General features: G+C 46.5%; 1 protein-coding gene and 1 non-coding gene across 3 annotated transcripts; both read right to left on the reverse strand.

Moving 5' to 3' along the window:
- Positions 1-1,448: 1,448 nt before the first annotated feature.
- On the reverse strand, positions 1,449-9,084 carry LOC136153345 (melanoma-associated antigen D4). 2 transcript variants are annotated; one of them, XM_065915062.1, is made up of 13 exons: positions 8,965-9,084; positions 7,781-7,991; positions 6,606-7,439; positions 6,038-6,244; positions 5,865-5,928; positions 5,545-5,624; positions 5,053-5,144; positions 4,261-4,340; positions 4,130-4,172; positions 3,657-3,719; positions 2,575-2,689; positions 1,831-2,261; positions 1,449-1,646 (listed from the first exon to the last, which is right to left on the reverse strand). In XM_065915062.1, the coding sequence occupies exons 2-13, from the start codon at positions 7,988-7,990 to the stop codon at positions 1,637-1,639; spliced, it is 2,229 nt and encodes a 742-aa protein (XP_065771134.1). In that variant the 5' UTR covers position 7,991; positions 8,965-9,084; the 3' UTR covers positions 1,449-1,636. The 2 variants fall into 2 exon arrangements, with proteins under 2 accessions (XP_065771134.1, XP_065771135.1); XM_065915063.1 differs by having other exon boundaries at positions 1,819-2,261.
- On the reverse strand, positions 2,940-3,066 carry LOC136154982 (small nucleolar RNA SNORA11). The gene has a single exon (XR_010660676.1). It is a non-coding gene; the product is annotated as a small nucleolar RNA SNORA11 (small nucleolar RNA).
- Positions 9,085-27,149: the final 18,065 nt, after the last annotated feature.

A 27,149-nucleotide genomic window follows, 5' to 3' on the forward strand; every position in this document is an offset into this window, starting at 1 on the left:
CCCGTGGCACACAGCGCTCCCGCTCACACCTGCGGCTTGTGGTGAGTGCCCCGACCTCGTCCATGAGAAGGCAGGTACCTACTGAGTGCACAGTAGGGTCCTGGGAGGTCCCAGGTTGAGGGAGCCAGAAATAGTCCAGTGTCATTCATCACGCCAGAGCGGGGTTCCCCAGATCCAGACCGTCAACCCGGATACCTGCACCTGGGAGGGGACTGAATCTCTGTCAGAATCACAGAGTGTCCACGGGGCAAGGCATCAACCCAGCAGCCAGGGAGGCAGACCGCAAAGCGCCAACAAATAAGGCAGAAACCCATGTGAAGCCTGTCTTTAAGGGAGGGGTCCACACAGAGCCTGCCTCCTGGGGACGGCCCAGGCCATCGCTCAGAAGGGTTGCACTAGTGGTGGACTTCTGCTGCTTGCTTGGAATTCTTACTAATTTTTGAGCCAAGTGATGGGTGTTTTTGCTTTCCACTGGGCCTGGAACATGATGCAGTTGGGTCTGGGTCAGGATCCAGGTCTGGTTGAGGGAGTGGAACCTGTTCTTGGGGCAAAGAGGCAAGCAATGGGTGGCTGGGCAGGTGGGCTGCGGTCTTTACACTACTCTCTCCTTCCTCTTAACCTGGAGCCTTGTCCTCCAAGCTGTGGACATCTCTGAGATACCCAGAAAAGTCCCGGATGGCCCCTTCCTGCTACGGAGTCCTTCCCAGAGTTCCAAAGTGTCTCTGCCCTCACTGTCGTCTGCCTGGGGAATGAACGTTTAGCCTCAGCCCCCTCAGGGATCACACAGCCCTTGAAGACTCAGGGACCTAAGCTGACCTTGGCCTCACTGGGAGAGCCCTGCTTCCAGGGAGAAGTACCCTGGAGCCTCCCGAAGAGCCTCGGGTCATGGTCATGGGCAATGGGCTGTCCACGTCTGCCTGCAGCTTTCTCCCATGAAATAGGCTGTCTTGCCTGTGATGGTTTCTCCTTTACCTGCTGGAGGTGTGAGGATGTCACTGTGAGGCCTACCTCGCTGTCCTTAGGACTCGGGAAGAGGGATGAGGTCCTAAAATTGTGTGACTGATGAGGGAAGGAATCCTGGACAGTGACTCCAGAGATGGGGTGGGGCAGGTAGGTCCTGGGGGATGTTTGTGGAGCCTGTCCCTTGGTGGGAGGGACAGTGGCACCAGCTCACAGCCCTCCACCCCACCCTTGCTCCTGTATTTGACCGCCATGTATTTGACTAGGGGCGCACAGTGTAGGAGATCATGAAGCTGTGGACTGGAGCCTCTGGAAACTCATGGTCGCCCCCCCTCAGCTGGCATCTCTGTCCTTCCCGGCGCCGGACCCACCCACACCTGCCTGTCTTTTAGGCAGAGGCGGCCCCCACCTGTCCCCCAGGGCCTGATCGTGGGCTGCTCAGAGCCACACCTGCCCAGGAAAAGGAGGAAACATCCGATTGATTTCGCAACTTTAATGTAACACAGATACCCAAAACACGACAGCACGAGGAAAGCACACAATGAAAGCAGGAAGGGCATAGAGTGCGTCATCTTGCATGCCATCTTCCATGGACAGGGAGAAGCGGGCCTAGAGTGCTCTGTCAGGGACCGGGCAGCGGAGGCACTCTGGCTCGGCGGGGCACTGCCGCAGCTCTTCAGGGCTGCCTGGAACCAGGAGACACAAAAGCAGGAGGAGAGGTGTCAATGCATGTGAGGGACAGCAAGGACAGACTGAGTGTCTTGTCAGGCTCTCCTCGTTCCCTCAGGACACCCCAGGCCTACCCCTGACACCTCCCAGCCCGTCCCCACCCCAGCCTCCAGAGTCCCGTGTAATGACCTCCAATCTTACTGAATCCAGGAGAAGAAGCTGGCACTGGTTCTGGCGGCATTTCTGGTCCGGATGGTGGAGCTGGTGCTGGGGCCATCAAGCATGCTGGCGCTGGCCGCGCCATTGGTGCCACTGCTGACACCAGCCCTCCAGGTACCTCTCCTGTTGGCACGGTTGCTATTCAGAATGTACTGATGGTATCTGGCCCAGAAAGCGAAGGGGATCCTGGACCAGGCGTCGCCAAAATCTCCGTCCTCATCCCAGGTCAGGAGCTCCACCTGGATATCATCCCAGCTCCACCGTCCAATCAGAGCTTCCTCCCCGATGTTCATCTGGGCCCTCATCTGGGCCCTGGCATGCTCCTCGGCCATATCCACATCCATCGTCTTGAAAGCATCATCCACAGCCTCCAAGAAATGAGCCCTCCATTCCCGGGGGTCTCGGTTCTGATACTGCGATGGAAGCACAGCAACCGTGTCAACACTTACCCCCACCTCGCTCAGCACCCACTTCTCGCCTTTCACTCACTTAAGCCCTTTGTGAAATCATGTTAAAGACCCATACGACTGAAATCAGGCTCCCGTCATTCCATGCCAGACCTGGGATTTCACCCCGTCCACTCCCTACAGTCTGTGAACTGGTATCAGTGACTTGGGAACCTTGCTGGGCCTTGGCGCCCTCACTGGACAAACGGCGTCAGGAGGCCGGGACCAAGACACAAACCAGGTATGGGAAGGTGCAGCCAGAACACAGGCTCTGCCTTACCTGGGCGATGAATCTCAGCACCCTCATCTTGCTGGTCTCATGGCAGGCGCGCAGACCCCAGAGGAACTCATACTCGGGTGGGCTGCTACTGGGGACCTTCTTGTATTCCAGGTACCTGCGTGAGAGAGGACAACAAACCTCTGCTCCCGGACAGGCACACCTGTGGCTGGCTGCTCCAGTGGCTCCCAGGTAGTCCCTTGCCAGCCCCGAGGCTGCAGCTCAGCTGCTGCAGGAGGCCTGCCCTGGCCCCCCAGCCCCTGCCCCGCCTTCCACACTGGCTCCCAGGGTTTCTGCCTCCTAAATGGAGGGGCTCACACCCCTAGGCCACTGGTCCTGCCCAGTAGCCATGGGGAGGTGCAGGGGGCACGCGTAGGGTACTTGCTCAGAGGAAGGCCATGAGTTTTGTGCCCCTTGTCACAATAACCCAGATTCCTGTTGGGTCTGGTGTAAGCAGGAGCCGTTTCTTCAGGCTCCATACTCTGAGCACAACCCACCATGGGGCTTGTCCGCGACCTGACTGAACCCTGGGAGAATCCATCCTAGAAAACGACTGTATGGGAAGAAACAGTCAACCAAGAGTAGGGGGCTCCACACATACTCCCAAACATCTGTGAACGTGTGTTTGTGGAGCGGCAGGGGTGGGGGTGGGTGGGTGAACATGCACACAGGGCCTTTGTGAGGGCACAAGAGATCTCCAAGCACTGATGATGGGGTGAGCCTGGGCTAGAAAACCAGCAGGGCCAGGCTCCAAGCCCAGCTGGGCCTTATTCCAGTCAGGGCCATGATCAGGTTTCCACTCTCTGAGTCCCAGGCCCCCGAGATGTAAAGCCAGGACACGGCCTACAGGGCAGGTGCTGAAGGAGGTGGGGGCTGTACCGTCCCGCCCGGTGTTTACAGACCACAAGTGCTCCCTTTCCCCAGGCCTCCCTGGAATTGTCCCCTCGCCCCCCACATTCGCATCCTCCCACCCCACACTCACACCAGACACCCATCCCTCTGGTGTTAAGACATGGGCCGGGGGATGACTTCCTCAGCCAGAGCAGCACACGAGGAAGGCTTGAGTGGGAGGCAAAGATACTCACTTCTGCTTCACAAAGTCCTCTGTAATGAGTTTCCTCAGATCGCCAAGGAATGGGTGCCTCACCCTGCGTGCAAGGAAAGGAACGCATGACTAGAGAGAGTGGCAGTGCCTGGGTTGGGCAGGAGCGCTCCCAGCAGGACTGAGGGCCTCCTAGCCTGTGAGGCGTCCTCATGGACACCTGGGCTGGCGGCAGAGGCCAGGCAGCCACTTGTCAGCAGGGCCCCAGGGAGGGGCTGGATGGAGCCCCCAGGTTCGATGGTGTCTCTGAGGTCTCGTGTGGGAACAGAGAGGGCACACGGGGCAGAAGAGGGCTCGGGGTTCAGGACCATTTCCCCATGCACCCTGGTGGACCCTTGACGCTCTCCCTAGTCCAGGATGCCACGCCCCACAGAGACCGCTAGGCCACTGCAATCCTGGGGCCTCCTGTGCCCAAGGACACACTGAGGAGCGGGAGCCAAGGGACCCCAATCATACCCGGGGCGCAGTCCCATCTTGCGGAGTGCCTCCCAGAGGACAGCTGTGAGAAGAGATGAGGTACAAGAGTTTAGCAGACGGAGGGAGGTGAGACGATGGGCAAGCCCCCAGCTGCCTGCCCAGCCACTCACCCTCGCTGGCGCGGTTGCCGTTCATGAAGATGACACCCAGAATCACCAAGAGGAGACTCAGCCTGGGAGTGTCCTTGGTCCTGAAGGCGTAGAAAGAGGGATCCTGTCCAGCAGCCATTTGCCCAGGTGACCACAGCCGGCTCACCCAACTAGCCTCTCCCACACTGCTGGGCTACAGGGCAGTTCCTCCCACTCTGTATGGCTTGCTACTGCTGGTCCAGACAATTCCTTCCTCGGACTGAGACTGAGGCCCTTCATCCATCAAATGTGGATGCTAACACCTCTTCCCAGGGCTCTGTCGAGGATGGGGTTAAGCGGGGAGCAGACGATTGGCAACCCTGAGTCCAGAGGCACACCCTGACCTTCCCTGCCCTTTGCCCACTCCATCTGGAGCATGACTCCACTGGAGACCCCCACCCCCCACTCTCCCCTTTCCCTGCCCCCTGCCCGAGGCCCACTCTGCCAAGCCCTGGCCGGGACCTTAGCAGAGACAGGCAATCAAGAAGCTTGCTTTCCAAAAAAAAAAAAAAAAAAAAAAAGAGAGAGAGAGAGAGAGAGAAGAAGCAGCTTGCTTTCCTAGGAAGACAGGGGCGGGGAAGGGTGGGCAGGGCTGAAACCTGGAGAGCCGCAAGGCCTCGCCCCAGGCTACTTGCCCCTGCCTGCCCTTAGCTGCTCAGCACTGCTAACTCTGGGTGGGAGCCATGCTAGGCCCCCCAACCCTACTTTCCCGTTTCTCGAGAGGAGGGGGCAAGCACCACCAAGGAAGACCACCGGCCTCCTGTGCTTTCTCACTTTCCCAGGAGGCGGGCTGACGAATCCCGGGTGCAGACGAGAATGTACAGGTGCTCTTCCTTGTCAATTTCCTTCAGGTGGATCCCGAACTTCTACAGTGGGGAGAAAACAGAATGTGAGATCAAACATCCATGCTGGGTGTCCTGCAGGCAGTCATTTGATTCCCTGTTAGAACTCTTTCTTGGCGGGGAATCCCAAGCCCTGGGGGAGGAGGGAAAGGAGAGGCCATGGAGGAAGTGCCCTGTGGGAGCACCGACACTGGCTGAGACAACGGAGTCACCTCAGGAGACCACAGGCGCTCAGAGAGCACGAGCGGGAGGAAGGAGGGGAGGAGGCTCGCAGAGGAAGCTCCCGGGTGCAGAGGCCAGGGAGGGCTTCCCTCCAGAGCACGCAGTCTGGCCCCTGGGCCTTGAGGGGATGCAGATGGGGGGAGGCGGGCAAGGGTTCCCTGCTGCTCCTGCTCCACAGAGCTGCCCCCGGCCCCGCACCCACCTTTTCCAGAGTGTACGTTGCTCGTTCAATGATCTCAGGGAAGTGTTCGTCATACTCTCGGATGACATCCTTCAGCATGTCTGCAGGAGGGGAGGGGTGGGCAAAGCACCAGGGCTGAGCAGCAGCCACAGAGCTACAGCCTTTCCGTCAGCCCTGCTGAGGGGAGCACACTCAGGACCCCACACCGTGCCAATGGAGCCATCGGCCAGGCCTGATCTGTGTGTGTGTGGTGGGGAGAGGGCATCTGGTGGGAGGCCCACAGGGCAGGGTGGTGGGAGCGGGGAAGGACAGAGTTCAGGGAGGGGGCAGAGGCTGCCCACCTGAGCGCTTGATGGGGATCTTCTTGTAGTCTTTAATCATCAGATATTTCACCAACTTATTTGCCTGGAGAAGGAAGAGCACACGGGGAGATCAAGGCGTGGGTGACCTCAAAGAACTGACCCGCAAGGGAGGATAGGAGGGAGATAGGGGGAAGGGCAGGCTTCCTTCTTACCCTCTCTTGCAGAAGGGTCACATTGCGGGGTGGCAAGCACAGCACGTGCCTTGAGGGTACCTGGGACCTCAGGGCCATGGGGGGCCGAGGGGCCATCTGAGGCCGTGCGGTCGTCAGCAGGGGCTGCGATGCCCTCCAGGTCGGTGGGACCGCAGGAGGCTCTCTCTCCTCCTCGCTGCTCTCATATTCGTCATCCAGGTGCTTGGACTGTACCATTAGACAGAGGAAAGACTCAGGGCGACCAGGCTCCCTGTGCAAAAGCGCCTGGCACACATCTTAGCCAGAGCAGGTACTTGGAAATAAGGGTTGTAGATGACACGCGGATGACACGTGCCCAGTGCTTACTAAGTGCCAGGCACTGAGCCAACCGCTTCTCCCTCCAGCCCCGAGGGTAGGGACTACGTGGAGTAAAAACATGCTGGTAAACTTGGCTTGGAGAAACAAGTACGAGCTGAGAGAAGAGGGAGGGGGAAGAAGAGGGAGAGGAAGGGAGGGGAGGAGGCAGAGAGCTGAGAGGGCAGAGAAAGCAGGGGAGCAAGGAGGGTGGGAGACAGCAGGGAGGTCTCACCTTCTTTGTCCTCTTGCCTCCCATTCTGGCCCAGGGCTCCGCACTCTGCTGAGAAGTGGCAGCTGCACTCTCAGGCTCAGGGATGCTCGTGGCCATCTTGGCCTTGGCGGCAGCCGCTGCCACAACACTCTGAGGCTCCACCCAGCGAGTCTTGGCGAGAGCCTTCCCGGACTTGGTCGTCTTGGGCCGGGTGGCCGCCCCCTCCCCGGTAGAGGCTGCCTGGGTGCCCCTGGAGGCAACACTGGGGCCCTCTGTGGCAGCCTCTTGGGCCGGGGCAGGTCTCTTGGGGCGTGGGAAGGCCATGCCACTGACACCTGCCGGCTGGCTGAAATCAAAGGCGTCGTTCTGACCCAGGAAGGCTGTCTTGGGCCGGGTGGCATCCATCTCACTTGCACGCGAGGCCTGGGGGAAAGCACAGGCCGTACTAGGGCCCTCGGCTGCAGCTTCCTGGGCCTGGGAGGATGTCTGCGGCTGTGGGGACCTTGCTGGAGCCCCAGGGGCAGCCATCTCGCTATTGACTAGCATCTGGGAGCTGTGCGGAGAAGCGATGCTCGTCTCAGGGGTGGCTGCCGGAGCCTGGGCAGCAGATGTCATGGGCTGGGTATCGCCTCCTGACGCCTGGTGTGTGGCCACCGGGTGGTGGTTAGTGACCACCTGATTGTAGGTGGCACGGGCAGCAGTGGCAGCGGCCCGAGCAGCTTGGTTAGAGGCGGCAGCCCGGGCTACATTGGCAGCACGGGCAGCCGTCTCATTGGCAAGTGTTTCTGGATCCATCCGAAATGCCTCCAGCAGAGTTCTGGCCAGCACAGGGTTTTCCAGTTCCCAGGGCTCATTCTGCAAGACCAGGGAGGGGAAGGGAGGGCAGGGCAGAGCAGGGGAGGAGAGGGGAGGGGAGGGGAGGGCAGGGCAGGGCAGGGCATGGCAGGGGAGGGGAAGGCAGACAGCTCTACACAGATAGCTCCCCCTGTGTTGGCCAGCCTCCGACCAGCACCCCGCCCCGCCCCCCCCACCCCCCTCCCACCCCCGGCTTCTCCCAGTAGGAGAGGGAAGGTTTGGGTAAGCTGGGCAGTCCTTCCCCATTCAACCCCAGCCCTCATCGGCCCCCTCCTCCCACCCTCCTTGACGTCACAACAGAGAAGCCCCAGGGCTAGCAGGTGGCCGAGGAGGGGCCTCACCGCTAAGATGCGAAAGCCTGGACCCAAGCTCCCAAAGGCTCTGAGGATGCGGATGTCAAAGCTGGTGAGGGCGCCGTAGCCTCCGAAAGCACCAAATTCTTCATAATCGTTGCCTTCAACCATGTCTTCCTCCCCGACTTCATCACTACCCTCGTCCATGTCTTCAACGTTGTACCCTTCAGATTCCTTGCGGTAGCTTCCCTCTGCCATGCTGGGGGTCCCAAGGAGAAGAGAGCTCAGCCCGAGAGGGATGAGGAGGCCTCTTCAGGGGGAGGGGGCGGGATCCAGCAGGAGGCGGGATCTCTCAGGAGGTGGAGGGCTGCAGTCACAGGGTTCCCAGGCAGTGTAAGGTTGGGGCGGGGGTGAGGGCTGCTGGGATAGATTCCCTCCGAGGCAGAACCCTAGGAGAAGGACAGAGGAGGTCGGAGGAGACCCTGCACTGAAAGGGGAGTTTAGGTCACACAGGATCCCCAGACCAACGGCTGGATTGGAACAAGGGGTGGACTGGCGGGCTTGGGTCCAGAGAGTCCCATAAGAGATGCTTTGAGAGAGGGGAAATAAAGCGTCTCGATTTAATGGCTGGAGCAGGGGGCCAGGATGCTGGGGAGGAGAAGACTTGAGGAGGCTCAGACAGCGGGGACCGCCGGAAGCTCTGGGAAAATGAATCCCAGGGACCCGCTAAGTCGCAGTGGAGGGGATTCAGCTGCTTCAGGTCTAGGCTGGGCTCATACAGGAGCGCTCAAGATGGATGGAGTGGGGGGCGGGGGGGGGTCCTCGGTCTAGGTGAGGCTCGAACTGGAAGCGCTGGAGGTCTCAAAGGCCAGGATCGCAACTCGGGGAAGGGGGCAAAGCGGTCAGTTGGGTTACACCGATCTGAGAATGGTTGGAGTGTTGGAGTGGGGGTGGGGCCTCCGCGCTAAGGCAGCTCAGAACGGAGCACCCGCGTCTGTTAAAGGTGTTCAGATGGTGGGCTCCGGTGTTAAGCAGGGCTCGATTCGGGGAGCCTGGGTCCGGTGGCCGTGGTGGGGGGCGGCTCCTTTGTTGACCACGGGTCTAATGGGATTCAAGTTCTGCGTGCTTGGGCTTTGTTCACATCCGGGGGCGGGAGTGGGGTGGGGAGGAAGGGCACAGCGTACCCGGTTCCACTTGCCCTCTCCCGGTCCTGTCTGGGGCTGGATCCTTACCTTCCCTGGGGCTCCAATGGCGTCCGTCCTCAGCACCAGGAACCCCGCAGCCGCGCCCTCGCCTACTGCTGCCAGCACAGCAGCTCCCACCACCCCGCCCCTTTTCTCCCCGCACCCCCCACCCCCCGCGGCTGGGCAGCCTGCGCATGCGCGGACCCCTCCAGCCGGCCCGCTCTCCCAACAAAAGCCTTTTCCACCAGGTCCCCTGTGCGCATGCGGTTCCGCCAGTGGGTGGGCGGGGTGGGCTGGGGGCGTTTTCTCCCTCCCGCCAGATTCCCCTCACCGTCAACCCCTCCGCCCCCGCGACACCGACCGGAGACGCGGGCACGCACGCCCTGTATTGCGGTTCCAACCCATCCATCATATACCCTCAGTCTCCCCACTTTTGCACACTGCTTCTCAGCCCTGCCCTCCCCCTTGCCTCTAAGCTCCTCCGGTGTGGTCTGGAATACACTGAGCCCTGCTTCCCCAGCAGGAGTGACCCCTAGGTCACCAATACAGAGGTCTCTAGCCCAGTCGGTAACTGCAACAGGAGAAATGGAAATGGCGAGAGGACAGCAGTTCCCTGTGTGTCCTCCTCCACTGTCCATCTCTAGGGCCCCCAGACACACTGGGAACATCTGCTTCCCCAACCACTCTTCGGGCAGCTTGTGTGTGCTGGGCATTATCCTCCTCTCACAGCACCCCTGGGAGGTGGATGTCGGAATCCCCATTTTACAGATCAGGAAGCTGAGGCACAGACAGACGCATTGCCGTGAACTCACTCGACAAGGCCACAGAGCCAGTGAGGTGACAATGCAGTATTTGGGCTTGGGTCTTCCTGACTCCAAAACCCGTGTTCCATTAGCACTGGCCCCGGGGACCGAGGCACCCTCCCCTCTTCACTTTGAGCAGCAGATCCACTCCACCTCCCCTGCCCTGTCAACATCTGTCCCAACAAACCGGGTTTCTGTTCTCTGAGACCTAAGCTCATGCTCTGCATCCCAAGGGGAACAGGTAGGGGTCCCCAGGCCCACCCCTTGCCTGCTCTATGTGGGTCCATCCAGGTGTGCGAATTGCCCCTTGGGGTCCACTCCCTGCTCTGACTGTCAGGCCCCTTCGCTGTGAGTGGCACAAATGGGCTGTCCCTGAGGCCTTCCTGGTGCCCGCTGGAGCGGCCAGGACAATCAGGCACTTGTGTGTCTGAGTCATGGCAAGCCCTGATTCAGAGTAAATGTTTGGCTTGGTTCCTTCCACGGCTGGGGCCTGGGACAGCTGTGGTCTTGTGGATAGAAGCTCTCAGCCGGACTTCCAAGTTCCAGGGACGGAGTGCTGGGTCAGTCTGTCCCTAGTTGTCTGAGCCCACTTGGGTCACTGGACATCCCTGAGCCTGGTTTCTCAATATGCAAAATGGGAAGCAAAAGGAGAAGGGTGTCCCACCCAAGGGCGCACATGCTCCACAATGACTGAAGAAAATGCTATGCTCCCATTTCAAATTGCACCTCTTTTTTTTTTAAACAAACAAACATAGTGGACTTTTATATTTGTTTTTATATCAACCTCTCCAGGACCCCTGTGTCTGAATGGAAGCTATTGCTAGGACCAGAGCTTTTACTCTCCAGTGACCAACATCAATTCTGCTTGGCTGGATGGCTTTCCTCAGCTGTTGCATAGCAACCTTCCCTGTCAGCTAGCTGCTTGTGTCTCTCAGCCCTTCTTGTGTAACACGTTTCTGTACTACGACGTGACCAGACCTTAGAAGTGAAAGTCTTGAAGAGCCGCTGTGTGCTAATAGAAAATGCTTTGTTCCCTTCTCATTTTGAAACTGTGCTTTTTTTTTTTTTTTTAAACAAAATCCATAGTGGACTTTTACGCTTGCTTTACTTTATTTTTATTCTTATTTTTTCTTTCTTTTTTTTTTAATGGGGATGTAATTGACATTGAAGTTTATACTACTTGACGTCTCCACGTGGGTGTCTCAAGGGCTCCTCACAGTGAGTCTGTCTCACTGTGGTATTGGGATAGCCACGCCTCCCACACACTCACATCCCCCATCTCTCTTGTTTTTAAAACTCCTGTCTTCACAGTCTCAGTACATGGCACCATGATGCACATGGCTACTCACTCCAGAAAAGGGGAGTCAACTACCACCACTGCCAAACTTTTGTCATACGCTGCACCCAGGTGGGAGACCTCTGCAGCTCTCCAGCACTACCTCCCTGTGCAGCTCTCACCCCTCCATTACTCCCAGAATATTCTAGTCACATTGGCCTCTTGGAATTCTCAACTCTGTCTCCTTCACTCATTGAGCTCTGTTTGTGTTCAGTCTTTCTGTGCTGCAGCCTGGGAACTCTATCCAAGCAAGAAGTTGGGGTTGGGGGGAATTTGACAACCCAGGGGATCACCTTGTTAATTTCCCTTATGTTGGGGACCCCTTATCCTGTGTGGCTCATGGTGCCATGATGTAAAACTTTATAACATTTTTGATTTATAGATGTTTAGGTGGCAGAGCAAATCAGATTCCTGTTAACTCATCGTGGCTGGAAGCATGATAAATTTTTTTTTTTTACATTCAAATGTTTTAACTGTGATCTCTGCTTTTAAGATGTATCCACTCTGCTATGCATAGTCTAATTCTGTCTACGTGACCTGCAGGAATAACACATAGTGTGTATGCATGCCATTTTACTTATCTGTTCCCCCAGGGACAGACAATCATATTTCTCATCTAAGGTAATAAACATCCATTCAAGATTTCTCAGCAGGGGTTTGTCATATTGGGTTTCAATGGTCGCTTTTTAAGAAAGAATTTTTTGAAGAAAAGTGGAGAGACTAGTAGAGGGGCAAGAATAGAAACATCCAGAAACCAGAGTATCTGTTGTTCCATCATACTGATGAGAAATAATTATGAGTTGTACAAGGGTTACCGGGGAGATTATGAAGCTTGGTCCCCATTTGTTTTGCAGTGGAGTTTTGTTCTAATTGGTCTTACAGTATCTTTTCTCCTTTTCTGATTTTATATCAGTATGACAGTGCTCTCTGTTACCTTTGTAATATCTGGCAGTGTAAGTATTCATCCTGGCTTGTGATTTTTTTCAGTGATTGTTATGCTTTAATATTGTATCCAATTTGCTATTGTCAACTGTAAATTGTCAGTTGCTGTGAACACTTGCCATTTACCTCTACAAGGATTAAATCATGTGTTTCTGCAGCTGTTGACCTTCGACACGTCCTGAAGTAAGTTCAGGTTGGCGATCAGAACGGAGGCCCTCTGTGCTTTGGGAAAACTCCTAGAACAGGTCTTCAGATAGTTAGGCATTTTCACAAGCTGATTTTATGAGACCAGTCCTTCCATCTTCTCATATCTAGAAAAGCACTAAATCTCTTCATCTGACATCAGCTCCTCATGACCAGCAGAAATCTTTTGTAAACATAAGTACTTGATTGTATGAAGTCCCCTTTCACCAAAATCATATATATTGACCCTCTCCCCCTATTCCTTTTAAGCAGTTTCTCAGAGCTATCTGAGGTGTTATCTCCTGGGCTATGGTCCTCAAATAAAACTTGCCCCAAATAAAAGTTAATGTACATTGTGCGATTTTTTAAAGTCAGCACTATGTACAGTTAATGCATGGTAAGCATTCAAGATATTTTTCAATCTCCTTACCCCAGGGTTTAGGTTTTACCTTTATTCCTAAACAAGTATAAAATGAGAAAAGTATAGGCTTATTAAGAGGACCAAAGACAAGAATTAGAGGACACATCATAAAGAACAATGTAAGTCAGAAGAAAGTGGCATACCATTTTTAAAACTATGAAACAATGAACACTGACTCAGAATTTTATACTCAATGAATATCTGTTTAAAAATGATGTTGAAATAAAAGGTTTCATACATACTCAAGCTGAAATAATTCATCACCAATCGATTTGCCCTACAGAAAATGTTACAGGATGTCCTTCATGCACAAGAAAAATGACTATAAATGGAAGTATGGTCTACACAAATGAGTAAACAATACTGAAATGGTAGATATGAAATTAGATATAATCAATTAATTTTTACATTTAAGAATAGCCTATTATTGATGATGTAAAGCAAAAATTCATAACAATACATTATTACTGTGTATATATGTGCTTAGTCACTCAGTTGTGTCCGACTCTTGCAACCCCATAGGCTGGAGCCTGCCAGTTTCTTGTGTCCATGGGATTCTCCAGGCAAGAATACTGGAGTGGGTTACCATTTCCTTCTCCAGGGGATCTTCCCGACCCAGGGATCAAACCCAGGTCTCCTGCATTGCGTTCAGACTCTTATAATAAGTCATGTGAAATTAATTTCTTGGGAAATACTAGCATAAGGACTGGGGGCGGGGTGCAATATGTGTACATAAGATTCTAAATCTACTTGTGAAGAAGTATAGTATTATTTGAATGTAGATTGTGATATACTAAGGAAGTATCAAATGTAAACACTAATGTACCTATCTATAGAATTATGGCTAGTGAACCTATATGAGAGATAATGAAATAATGAAACAGTCATTTAATTTAAAATGTTTTAAAGAGATAAAGTGAAACAACAGATGACCAAATAGAAAAAAAATTGACAACTTTAAATCCAACCATATCAATAACAAACTACAAATTGTCTAAACATACCAATTAAATTTACATGTTGAGAAATTGGATTCTTTTTTCTTTTAATTGACTTTATTTTTAAAAGCAGTTTCAGGTTCGTGTCAAAATTGAGTAGAAGTTACAGAGCCATCCCATATACTTCCTGCCCCAACAGAGACAGAGTCTCCCTCACTATCAACATCCTGTGCCAGAGGGGTGTACTTCTTACAATGAATGAACCTATATTGACATATCACTATCACCCAAAGTCCACAGTTTACATTAGAAATCACTATTATACTTACCATGGGTTTGAACAATATGCAGCCACCATTATAATATCATACAGATTAATTTCACTGCCTCCCAAATCCTCCATGCTCCACATAGTTATCCCCCACTCTATCCTAAGTGCTAGCAACCACTGCTTTTTAAAAACGTATCTGCATAGGTTTGCCTTTTCCAGAATGTCATATAGTTGGAATCATACAGTATGTACCATTTTCAGATTGGTTTCTTTCACTGGGTAATATATATTTAAGCTTCTTGAATGTCTTTTTAGGGCTTGATAGCTTATTTCTTTTTAGTGCTGAATTATATTCCATTATCTGGATGTGTCACAGTTTGTTCATCTGTTTGCCTACTGAAGTACATCCTGATTGCTTCCAAAGTTATGGCAATTATTAATAAAAGTGCTGTAAACATTCATATGCAGGTTTTTGTGTGGACACACATTTTCAGCTCATTTGGCTAAATACCAAGGAGCATGACTACTAGATTACAAGGTTAGAATAAGTTTAATTTTGTAAGAAACTCTCAAACTGTCTTCCAAAGTGGTTGTACAGATTTGAATTCCCACCAAACAATGAAAGGAGAGTTCCTGTTGATACACATCTTTGCAGGCATTTGGTATTGCCAGTGTCCTGGATTTTGGCCATCCTGATAGGTGTGTAGTGGTATCTCAATTTAAAAATTTTTATTTCTCTAATAACATACAATATGGAGCATGAAAAATTGGATTTTAAAAAGATCCAGCTATATGCTGTTACATGAATCCCATTTTAAATGTAAAAGTACATATAGGTTAAAAATAAAAGTATGGGAAAAGATGTATCACGCTACTAAAAATCAAAACAGGGCTGTAATGAATATATTAATATCAGATAAAGCAGATTTCATAATAAAATATATTACCAAGGATAAGAAGATTTATAAGAAGATCGTCTATATTTATGATTGCCTGTGCTGTTCTTAGTCGCTCAGTCATGTCCAGCTCTGCGACCCCATGGACTGTAGCCTGCCAGGCTCCTCTGTCCATGGGAATTCTCCAGGCAAGAATACTGCAGTGGGTTGCCATGACTTCCTCCAGGGATCTTCCCAACCCAGGGATTGAACCCAAGTCTCCCGCATAGCAGGCGGATTCTTTACTATAAGGCCAAATCATCAAGAGGGCATAAAAATTCTAGATATTTATACATCTATGAATGGAATTTAGAAATATATGAAAGAAAGGAAAATTCACAACTAGGGTCAGAGATTTTAAGTCTTTTCTCTCCCCAGTTGAACAAGTTGACAAAAAAATGAGTAAGTGTATAGAATACTAGAAAATGCTGTCACTCAAATTAATCTAATTAATATGTATTTTTAAATTTTATCGGGGTATAATTTATTTACAATGTTGTGCTAATTTCAGGTGTACGGCAAAGTGACTCTGTTATACAAATACATATATCTACTAGATTCTTTCCTCATTAGGCCATTATAGAGTATTGAGTAGACTTTCCTATATAATAGGTCCTTATTTTATATATAGTAGTGTGTATCTATTTTATATATAGTAGTGTGTATGTGTCAATCCCAAGCTTCCAATTTATCCCTCTTCTCCTCACCTCCCTCCAGTAACTATAAGTTTATTTTATACATGTGTAACTCTATTCAGTTTTGTAGATAAGTTCATTGTCTTACCTTTTTATAGAGTCCACATATAAGCAATGTCATGATATTTGTCTTTATCTTATTTCACTCAGTATGATAATTTCTAGGTTTATCCATGTTGCTGTAAATGGCATTACAGCATAAATAATAAAGGATAAATAATATTTAAAGGATAAATAATATTCTTTTTTAAAGGATAAATAATATTCCATTGTATATATGTACCACATCTTCTTTATCCATTTCTCTGTTGATGGACATTTAGGTTGCTTCCACGTCCTGGCTATTGTAAATAGTGCTACAATGGACATTGGGGTGCATGTATCTTTTCAAATTATGTTTTTCTCTGGATTTATGTCTATGACTTAGATTGCTGGATCATATGGTAGTTCAATTTTATTTTATCTTATTTTTTTTCATTTATTTTTATTAGTTGGAGGCTAATTTACTTTACAATATCGTGGTGGTTTTTGCCATACATTGACATGAATCAGCCATGGATTTACATGTATTCCCTATCCCGATTACCCCTCCCACCTCCCTCTCCATCCCATCCCTCTGGGTCATCCCAGTGCACCAGCCCTGAGCACTTGTCTCATGCATCCAACCTGGGCTGGTGATCTGTTTCACCCTTGATAGTATACTTGTTTCAATGCTATTCTCTCAGAACATCCCACCCTCGCCTTCTCCCTCAGAGTCCAAAAGTTTGTTCTATACATCTGTGTCTCTTTTTCTGTTTTGCATATTGGGTTTTCCTTACCATCTTTTTAAATTCCATATATATGCGTTAGTATACTGTATTGATCTTTATCTTTCCGGCTTACTTCACTCTGTATGATGGGCTCCAGTTTCATCCATCTCATTAGAACTGATTCAAATGAATTCTATTTAATGGTTGAGTAATATTCCATTGCGTATATGTACTATGGCTTCCTTATCCATTTGTCTGCTGATGGGCATCTAGGTTGCTTCCATGTCCTGGCAATTATAAACATGCTGTGATGAACATTGGGGTGCACGTGTCTCTTTCAGATCCAGTTTCCTCGGTGTGTGTCCCTGGAGTGGGATTGCTGGGTCATATGGCAGCTCTATTTCCAGTTTTTTTAAGGAATCGCCACACTGTTCTCCATAGTGGCTGGACTAGTGTGCATTCCCACCAACAGTGTAAGAGGGTTCCCTTTTCTCCACACCCTCTCCAGCATTAATTGCTTGTAGACTTTTGGGTAGCAACCATCTTGACTGGCATGTAATGGTACCTCATTGTGGTTTTGATGTGCATTTTTCTGATAATGAGTGATGTTGAGCATCTTTTCATGTGTTTGTTAGCCATCTGTATGTCTTCTTTGGAGAACTGTCTGTTTAGTTCTTTGGCCCATTTTTTTTTATTGGGTCATTTATTTTTCTGGAATTGAGTTGCAGGAGCTGCTTGTATATTTTTGAGATTAATCCTTTGTCTGTTGCTTCATTTGCTATTATTTTCTCCCATTCTGAGGGCTGTCTTTTCACTTTGCTTATAGTTTCCTTTGTTGTGCAAAAGCTTTTAAGTTTCATTAGGCCTCATTTGTTTATTTTTGCTTTTATTTCCAATATTCTGGGAGGTGGGTCATAGAGGATCCTGCTGTGATTTATGTCGGAGAGTGTTTTGCCTATGTTCTCCTCTCGGAGTTTTATTGTTTCTGGTCTTACATTTAGATCTTTAACCCTTTTTGAGTTTATTTTTGTGTATGGTGTTAGAAGGTGTTCTAGTTTCATTCTTTTACAAGTGGTTGACCAGTTTCCCCAGCACCACTTGTTAAAGAGGTTGGCTTTTTTCCATTGTATATCCTTGCCTCCTTTGTTGAAGATAAGGTGTACATAGGTATGTGGATTTATCTCTGGGCTTTCGATTCTGTTCCATTGATCTATTTTTCTGTCTTTGTGCCAGTACCATACTGTCTTGATGACTGTGGCTTTGTAGTAGAGCCTGAAGTCAGGCAGGTTGATTCCTCCAGTTCCATTCTTCCTTCTCAAGATTGCTTTGGCTATTGGAGGTTTTTTGTATTTCCATACAAATTGTGAAATTATTTGTTCTAGTTATGTGAAAAATACTGTTGATAGCTTGATAGGGACTGCACTGAATCTATAGACTGCTTTGGGTAGTATAGCCATTTTCACAATATTGAGTCTTCCAATCCATGAACACGGTATATTTCTCCATCTATTTGTGTCCTCTTTGATTTCCTTCATCAGTGTTTTATAGTTTTCTATATATAGGTCTTTCGTTTCTTTAGGTAGATATACTCCTAATTATTTTATTCTTTTCGTTGCAATGGTGAGTGGTATTGTTTCCTTAATTTCTCTTTTTGTTTTCTCATTGTTAGTGTATAGGAAAGTGTATAGTGTATAGGATTTCTGTGTGCTAATTTTATATCCAGCAACTTTACTATATTCATTGATTAGCTCTAGTAATTTTCTGGTAGAGTCTTTAGGGTTTTCTATGTAGAGGATCATGTCGTCTGCAAACAGTGAGAGTTTTACTTCTTCTATTCCTATCTGGATTCCTTTTATTTCTTTTTCTGCTCTGATCATTGTGGCCAACACTTCCAAAACTGTGTTGAATAGTAGTGGTGAGAGTGGCCACCCTTGTCTTGTTCCTGACTTTAAGGGAAATGCTTTCAATTTTTCACCATTGAGGATAATGTTTGCTGTGGGTTTGTCATATATAGCTTTTATTATGTTGAGGTATGTTCCTTCTATTCCTGCTTTCTGGAGAGTTTTTATCATAAATGGATGTTGAATTTTGTCAAAGGCTTTTTCCTGCATCTATTGAGATAATCATATGATTTTTTTTTCAATTTGTCAATGTGGTTTATTACATTGATTGATTTGCAGATATTAAAGAATCCTTGCATTCCTGGGATAAAGCCCTCTTGGTCATGATGCATGATCTTCTAGTATGTTGTTGGATTCTGTTTGCTAGAATTTTGTTAAGGATTTTTGCATCTATGTTCATCAGTGATATTGGCCTGTAGTTTTCTTTTTTTGTGGCATCCTTGTCTGGTTTTGGAATTAGGGTGATGGTGACCTCATAGAACGAGTTTGGAAGTTTACCTTCTGCAATTTTCTGGAAGAGTTTGAGTAAGATAGGTGTTAGCTCTTCTCTAAAATTTTGGTAGAATTCAGCTGTGAAGCCATCTGGTCCTGGGCTTTTGTTTGTCGGAAGATTTCTGATTACAGTTTTGATTTCACTGCTTGTGATGGGTCTGTTAAGATCTTCTATTTCTTCCTGGTTCAGTTTTAGAAAGTTATACTTTTCTAAGAATTTGTCCATTTCTTCCAACTTGTCCATTTTATTGGCATAGACCTGCTGGTAGTAGTCTCTTATGATCCTTTGTATTGTATTGTTTCCTTAATTTCTCTTTTTGTTTTCTCATTGTTAGTGTATAGGAAAGTGTATAGTGTATAGGATTTCTGTGTGCTAATTTTATATCCAGCAACTTTACTATATTCATTGATTAGCTCTAGTAATTTTCTGGTAGAGTCTTTAGGGTTTTCTATGTAGAGGATCATGTCGTCTGCAAACAGTGAGAGTTTTACTTCTTCTATTCCTATCTGGATTCCTTTTATTTCTTTTTCTGCTCTGATCGTTGTGGCCAACACTTCCAAAAACAACCTCAGGGACCTCTGGGACAATGTGAAATGCCCCAACATTCAGAGTTGTCTGTTGTGATCTCTCCATTTTCATTTCTAATTTTGTTGATTTGGTTCTTCTCCCTTTGTTTCTTGATGAGTCTGACTAATGGCTTCTCAATTTTATTTACCTTTTCAAAGAACCAACCTTTGGCTTTGTTGATTTTTGCTATGGTCTCTTTTGTTTCTTTTGCATTTATTGCTGCCCTAATTTTTAAGATTTCTTTCCTTCTACTAACCCTAGCGTTCTTCATTTCTTCCTTCTCTAGTTGCTTTAGGTGTAGAGTTAGGTTATTTATTTGACTTTTTTCTTGTTTATTGAGGTAAGCCTTATTGCTATGAACCTTTCCCTTAGCACTGCTTTTACAGTGTCCCTTCAGTTTTGGGTTGTTGTGTTTTCATTTTCACTTGTTTCTCTGCATATTTTGATTTCTTTTTTTTTTATTTCTTCTATGATTTGTTCGTTATTCAGAAGCGTGTTATTTAGCTTCCATATGTTGGATTTTTAATAGTTTTTTTTCCCTGTAATTGAGATCTAATCTTACTGCATTGTGGTCAGAAAAGATGACTGGAATGATTTCAACTTTTTTGAATTTACCAAGGCTAGATTTATGGCCCAGGATGTGATCTATTCTGGAGAAGGTTCCATGTGAACTTGAGAAAAAGTTGAAATTGATTGTTTTGGGGTGAAATGTCCTATAGATATCAATTAGGTCTAGCTGGACCATTGTGTCATTTAAAGTTTGTGTTTCCTTGTTAATTTTCTGTTTAGTTGATCTGTCCATAGGTGTGAGTGGGGTATTAAAGTCTCCCACTATTACTGTGTTATTGTTAATTTCCCCCTTCATTCTTGTTAGCATTTGCCTTACATATTGTGGTGCTCATATGTTGGGTGCATATATATTTATAATTGTTGTATTCTTCTTGGATTGATCCTTTGGTCATTATGTAGTGTCCTTCTTTGTCTCTTTTCACAATCTTTATTTTGAAGTCTATTTTATCTAATATAAGTATTGCGACTCCTGCTTTCTTTTGGTCTCCATTTGCGTGAAATATTTTTTTCCAGCCCTTCACTTTCAGTCTGTGTGTCCCTTGCTTTGAGGTGGGTCTCTTGTAGACAGCATATATAGGGGTCTTGTTTTTGTATCCATTCAGCTAGTCTTTGTCTTTTGGTTGGGGCATTCAACCCATTTACAGTTAAGGTAATTATTGATAAGAATGGTCCCATTACCATTTGGTTTGTTGTTTAGGGTTCATGTTCATACAACCTTTCTGTGTTTCCTGTCTAGAGAAGATCCTTTAGCATTTGTTGAACAGCTGGTTTGGTGGTGCTGAATTCTCTCAGCTTTTGCTTGTCTGTGAAGCTTTTAAATTCTCCTTCATATCTGAATGAAATCTTTGCTGGGTACAGTAATCTGGGTTGTAGGTTATTCTCTTTCATAACTTTAAGTATGTCCTACCAGTCCCTACTGGCCTGAAGAGTTTCTATTGAAAGATCAACTGTTATCCTTATGGGAATCCCCTCGTGTGTTATTTGTTGTTTCTCCCTTGCTCCTTTTATATTTGTTCTTTGTGTTTGATCTTTGTTAATTTGATTAATATGTGTCTTGGGGTGTTTTGCCTTGGATTTATCCTATTTGGGACTCTCTGGGTTTCTTGGACTTGGGTGGCTATTTCCTTCCCCATTTCAGGGACGTTTTCAGCTATTATCTCCTCGAGTATGTTCTCATGGCCTTTCTTTTTGTCTTCTTCTTCTGGGATCCCTATGATTTGAATGTTGGGGCGTTTCACATTGTCCCAGAGGTCCCTGAGGTTGTCCTCATTTCTTTCAATTCTTTGTTCTTTTTTCCTCTCTGCTTCATTTATTTCCACCATTTTATCTTTTAACTCACTTATCCTATCTTCTGCCTCTGTTATTCTACTGTTAGTTCCCTCCAGAGTGTTTTTTATTTCATTTATTGCATTATTCATTTTTAATTGGCTCTTTTTTATTTCTTCTAGGTCTTTGTTATACTTTTCTTGCATCTTCTCAATCCTTGTCTCCAGGTTATTTATCTGTAACTCTATTTTGTTTTCAAGATTTTGGATCATTTTTATTATCATTACTCTAAATTCTTTTTCAGGTAGATTCCCTATCTCCTCCTCTTTTGTTTGGCTTGGTGGGCATTTTTCATGTTCCTTTACCTGCTGGGTATTTCTCTGCCTAAATCTTATTTAGATTGCTGGGTTTGGGGTGGCCTTTTTGTATTCTTGTAGTCTGTGGTTCCTTTTTATTGTGGAGGTTTCTCCCAGTGGGTGAGCCTAGGTGTTTGGCTTGTCAAGGTTTGCTGGTTAGAGAAGCTTGTGTCGGTGTTCTGGTGGGTGGAGCTGGATTTCTTCTCTCTGGAGTGCAATGGAGTGTCCAATACTGAGTTTTGAGATGGGTCTATGGGTTTGGTGTGACTTTGGGCAGCCTGTATATTGACGCTCAGGGCTATGTTCCTGCATTGCTGGAGAATTTGCGTGGTATGTCTTGCTCTGGAACTTATTGGCTCTTGGGTGGTGGTTGGTTTCAGTGTAGGTATGGAGGCTTTTGAATGATCTCTTATTAATTAATGTTCCTGTAGTCAGGAGTTCTCTGGTGTTCTCAGGTTTTGGGCCTAAGCCTCTTGCCTCTGGATTTCAGTCTTATTCTTTCAGTAGCCTCAAGACCTCTCCCTTCATACAGCACTGATAATAAAACTTCTAGGTTATTGGTGAAAGGATTCTCCACAGTGAGGGACACCCAGAGAGGTTCACAGAGTTACATGAAGAGGAGAGGGAGGAAGGAGACAGATGTGAGCAGGAGGAGAAAAAAAGGGGGATTCAAGAGAGGAGAGACAGATTTAGGTTGTACTCTGTTCCCTAAATGTTCTCCACAGCCCAGAACACCCACAGAGATTCACAGAATTGGATTGAGAAGAGAAAGGGGAGGGAGGAAATAGAGGTGATCTGGGGGAGAAAAAGGAGAATCAAAAGGGGGAGAGAGTGATCAAACCAGTAATCACACTCCTGAGTAAAAATGGGTACTGAAGGTTGGATTCTTAAATGTCCAAAATTGATATCAAATACTGAAAAACAAAGATTAAAAATCTAGAGTAGAGGTTAGACTCTTAAAAATACAATATTAAAAAATCACAAAAACACACCCCCAAAAATAAGGAATATATATGGAGTTCACTTTAAAAATAGGGTCTTTTTTTTATTGCCAGGTTATAGTGGGTTATAAAAATGAAAATTAAGGAGTAATAGAGGAGTAACAGAGGACTTTTAAAAAAAAGAAAAAGTAAAAAAAGAGAAAAAAAAATTTTAATTAAAAAAAAATAATAGTAGTAAAAATATATCTAGGAATTTCTCTGGAGCTGTTGCGGGCAGTGTGGTTTTGGTTCAGTTTCAGATAGCTCCTTGTTCAAGCTTACACTTCTTGCTATCTATAGGCCCCTTCCAGTGTAGTCGGTGTTAACTACAGGGATTTTAATCTGTTGCACCTGTCACTTCTGAAGCGGTTCCCTTTGTTTATTTGGCTTCTGTTTGCAGGTCTCTTCAGTGTCTAATTTCTGCCCTGACACATGCGGGCAGAGGTGGTCTCTTGTTTAGCTTCTCTTGTTCAGTCGTGCTGCGGGGAGGGAGGGGCACTGCAGACAAATGTCACGGGCGTGTGTGGGGAGCACTCGCAGTGTTCCGGCCACACTGGGTTTGCCCCCACTCACAGCATGTGTGCTTTCCCTGTCTACACTGCTCAGGCTCCAGGCTGTTCTCCAGGGAGCAGGCCCTGCGTTGTGTGCACTTCCCAGGCCTAAGCCGCTCAGATTCAGGTTTTTGGGTATTCCACAAAAGCACAGACTCGGTTGGGCCTGCGTTTTGTGCCTTCCCCGGTCGGAGCAGCTCAGGCAGCCAGGAGCTTGAGGAGCGCACTCTCCCCAGGTGTGGTGCGCCTTATCCCCTCCGCGGTCCCAGCCTCAGTTTCCTTGCGCTCTAGTTGGGTGCGCCTTGTGTCAGTTCTGGGGAGCTGGACTCTAGCTGCGACCCTCCTGGTGGATGTCGACTGTCCAGAATTTCAAGGAAGTCTTTGGTTAGAAGCTGGAAGCCTGTTTGCAGTTTGGTAGGGGGTGCCGTCTCTGGGGCTGTGTTTGCCCCTTTCCCTTCCCCCCTGCCTCCTGCCTCCGGTGGGGGATGGGCCGGTCCACAGCCAGCTAGCTCTTCTCTGGTATTCGCTCAGTCCTTCGTTCTGGGAACCAGCGGGTAGTGCCTAAGTTTAAGGCTTTTCCAACTTAATTCTCTCTCTCTTGCTATCCCACAGTTTAAGTTGCTATCTCACGTTAGCTCCCTCCGATTGCCCTCAGGGCATTCAGGCCCGGTCCTTACCCTAAGCAATGCCGCCCGCTCCTCTCTGTTCCGCCCTCACTTGCTGGTGGCGGCTGTGAGCGTTTGGGGTACTTTTCTGCTGGGAGTTGCTTTTAGGCATGTAGTCTGTGGGTTTTATTTATTTTTCCTCCCAGTTAGGTTGCCTTCCAAGATTTGAAAACTTCCCCCAGACCCGCCAGTGAGAGGGTTTCCTGGTGTTTGGAAACTTTCTCTATTAAGACTCCCTTCCCAGGACGGATCTCTATCCCTAACTCTATTGTCTCTCTTTTTATCTTTTATATTTTGTCCTACCTCCTTTTGAAGACAATGGGCTGCTTTTCTGGGTGTCTGATGTCCTCTGCTAGCGATCAGAAGTTGTTTTGTGGAGTTTGCTCAGCATTCAAATGTTCTTTCGATGAATTTGTAGGGGAGAAAGTGGTCTCCCCGTCCTATTCCTCTGCCATCATATGGTAGTTCAATTTTATTTTTTAAGGAACCTCCATACTGTTCTCCATTTTAAGGACACAATCCCCAACAACAACAACAACAACAAAATATTGTTTTCATATGTACATGAAAATTTACCATGATAAATAATATTCTGGGCCATAAATACATCTTACAAATAAAAGGATTAATATCACCTAAAGTATTTTCCTGAAGGGCAGTGAAATTAAGTTATATGTAAATAACAAGAATGTATCTGCAAAATTCCCCAAATATTTGCAAATGACATAGCATACTCTTCAATAACATATACGTGAAAGAAAAAAGAAGTTTAGAAAGTAATTAGAACTTATTGAAAAGTGAAACTTATTAAAATTTGTAGGATGCATCTTTTTTAAAGCAATCTTTAAAAGCCAATTTATAGCACAAAATGCTTATAGCTTTTAAAGTCAGAATTAAGTCAAGTTTAATATATATTAACAAGAGCAAACTCAAATACAATTAAGACTGAAATAGCAGAAGAAAGTTTATAAGGGAAAGTGTCAAAGTCACCTAAGTAGAAAACAACCACCAAAAAAAGGACAGGAAATTAAAGAGATCAAATCTGATCTTTAAGAATATCAACACAATCAATAAGCCTCTATCCAAAATAATTAGAGAAATAAAAAAGAGAATGCATGAATTACCAATATTAGGAAAGAGAAAATTACCATTGATTATATCACTAACATTAAAAATTTATGTCAATATTCAATAACTTTATTTTAGTCAATGGGCATTTATGCAGCAGAAATAATCAAGAAAATGGACTTTTAAATACCATTTCCAATAGCAAAAATACCACTTACTAGAGCATAAAAAAAAGAATTACATAAGGGAGGTGTGACAAAAATTGAGCAAATCTTTACTTGGAAACATTAAGACATTGCTGAGAACAATTAAAGAGGACCTAGATAAATGGAATATATAATTGTACATTTATATGGAAACACAAAAAACTTTCAAATAGGCAAGCAATTTTAAGAAAGGAAAATGAAACTGAAGGTGTCATAGGCTGTGATTTCAAACTATACTACAAAGCTACATTCATCAAAATACTACATTACTGGCACAAAAGCAGACATATAGATAAATGAAACAGAATAGAGAGCCAAGAAATAAGCCACAGTTATATGGGCAATTAAACTATGACAAAGGAGGTAAGAATATATGATGGGGAAAAGTCAGCTTTTTCAATAAATGGTGTTGAGAAAACTGGAAAACTACATGTGAAAGAATCAAACTGGTTAATTTTCTCATACCATATACAAAAATAAACTCAAACTGAATTAAAGACTTAAATGTTAGACCTGAAACCATAAAACTTATAAGAAAAACATTGACAGTACAGTTGCTAATATCATTTTTAGCAATATTTTTTTGGATACGTCACCTGAGGCAAAGGAAATAGGGAAAGGAATACGTCAAGACTATATATTGTCACCAGGCTTATTTAACTTATATGCAGAATACATCATGAGAAACGCTGGGCTGGATGAAACACAAGCTGGAATCAAGATTGCTGGAAGAAATATCAATAACCTCAGATATTCAGAGGACACCACCCTTATGGTAGAAAGTGAAGAAGAACTAAAGAGCCTCTTGATGAAAGTGAGAGAGGAGAGTGAAAAAGTTGACTTCAAGTTCAACATTCATAAAACTAAGATCATGGCATCAGGTCCCATCACTTAATGGCAAGTAGATGGAGAAACCGTGGAAACAGTGGTATACTTTATTTTGGGGGGCTCCAAAATAACTGCAGATGGTGACTGCAGCCATGAAATTAAAAGACACGTGCTCCTTGGAAGAAAAGTTATGACCAGCCTAGACAGCATATTGAAAAGCAGAGATATTACTTTGTCAACAAAGGTCCAGGTAGTCAAGGCTATGGTTTTTCCAGTAGTCATGTATGGATGTGAGAGTTGGACTACAAATAAATCTGATCACTGAAGAATGGATCCTTTTGAACTGTGGTGTTGGAGAAGACTCTGAGAGTCCCTTGGACTGCAAGGAGATACAACCAGTCAATCTTAAAGGAAATCAGTCCTGAATGTTCATTGGAAGGACTGATGTTGAAGCTGAAACTCCAATACTTTGGCCACCTGATGCGAAAAACTGGCTCATTTCAAAGGATCCTGATGCTAGGAAAGATTGAATGGGAGAGGAGAAGGGGATGACAGAGGATGAGATGGTTGGATGGCATCACCGACTCAATAGACATGAGTGTGAGTAAACTCCGGGAGTTGGTGATGGACAGGGAGGCCTGGCATGCTGCAGTCCATGGGGTTGCAGAGTCGGACACGACTGAGTGAATGAACTGAACTGAACCGAGATGAGTGCAATTGTATGATAGTTTGGACATTCTTTGGCATTAAAATGAAAACTTACCTTTTCTAGTCCTGTGGCTACTGCTGAGTTTTCCAAATTTACTGGCATATTGAGTGCAGCACTTTCACAGCATCATCGTTTAGGATTTGAAATAGTTCAACTGGAATTCCATCACCTCCACTAGCTTTGTTCACAGTAATGCCTCCTAAGGTCCACTTGACTTCACACTCCAGGATGTTTGGCTCTAGGTGAGTGATCACACCATCATGGTTATCCAGGTCATTCAAGTCTTTTTTGTATAGTTCTTTTGTGTATTCTTGCCACCTCTTCTTAATATCTTGTGCTTCTGTTAGGTCCATACCATTTCTGTCCTTTATTGTGCCTATCTTTGCATGAAATATTCCCTTGGTATCTCTAATTTTCTTGAAGAGATCTCTAGTCTTTCTCATTGTATTGTTTTCTTCTCTTTCTTTGCATTGATCACTTAGGAAGACTTCATTATCTCTCCTTGCTATTCTTTGGAACTCTGCATTCAAATGGATACATCTTTCCTTTTGTTCTTTGCCTTTCACTTCCTGAGAAATCTGTATGCAGGTCAAGAAGCAACAGTTAGAATGGGACATGGAACAATGGACTGGCTCCAAATTGGGAGAGGAGTATGTCAAGATTGTATATTGTCACCTTGTTTATTTAACTTATATGCAGAGTACATCATGCTAAATACAGGACTGGATGAAGCACAAGCTGGAATGAAGATTGCAGGGAGAAATATCAATAACCTCAGATATGTAGATGACACCACCGTT

Source organism: Muntiacus reevesi, chromosome X (genome assembly GCF_963930625.1).
Source record: "Muntiacus reevesi chromosome X, mMunRee1.1, whole genome shotgun sequence".
Taxonomy (NCBI): Eukaryota; Metazoa; Chordata; class Mammalia; order Artiodactyla; family Cervidae; genus Muntiacus; species Muntiacus reevesi.

Excerpts from the sequence above, each read along its gene's own strand:
- LOC136153345 (XM_065915062.1), bottom strand. The coding sequence starts at position 7,990 with ATGGCAGAGGGAAGCTACCGCAAGGAATCTGAAGGGTACAACGTTGAA. Across the intron at positions 6,245-6,605 it reads GAGGCAAGAGGACAAAGAAG|TCCAAGCACCTGGATGACGA; the intron begins GTGAGACCTCCC and ends CTAATGGTACAG. Across the intron at positions 5,625-5,864 it reads GATCCCCATCAAGCGCTCAG|ACATGCTGAAGGATGTCATC; the intron begins GTGGGCAGCCTC and ends CCCCTCCTGCAG.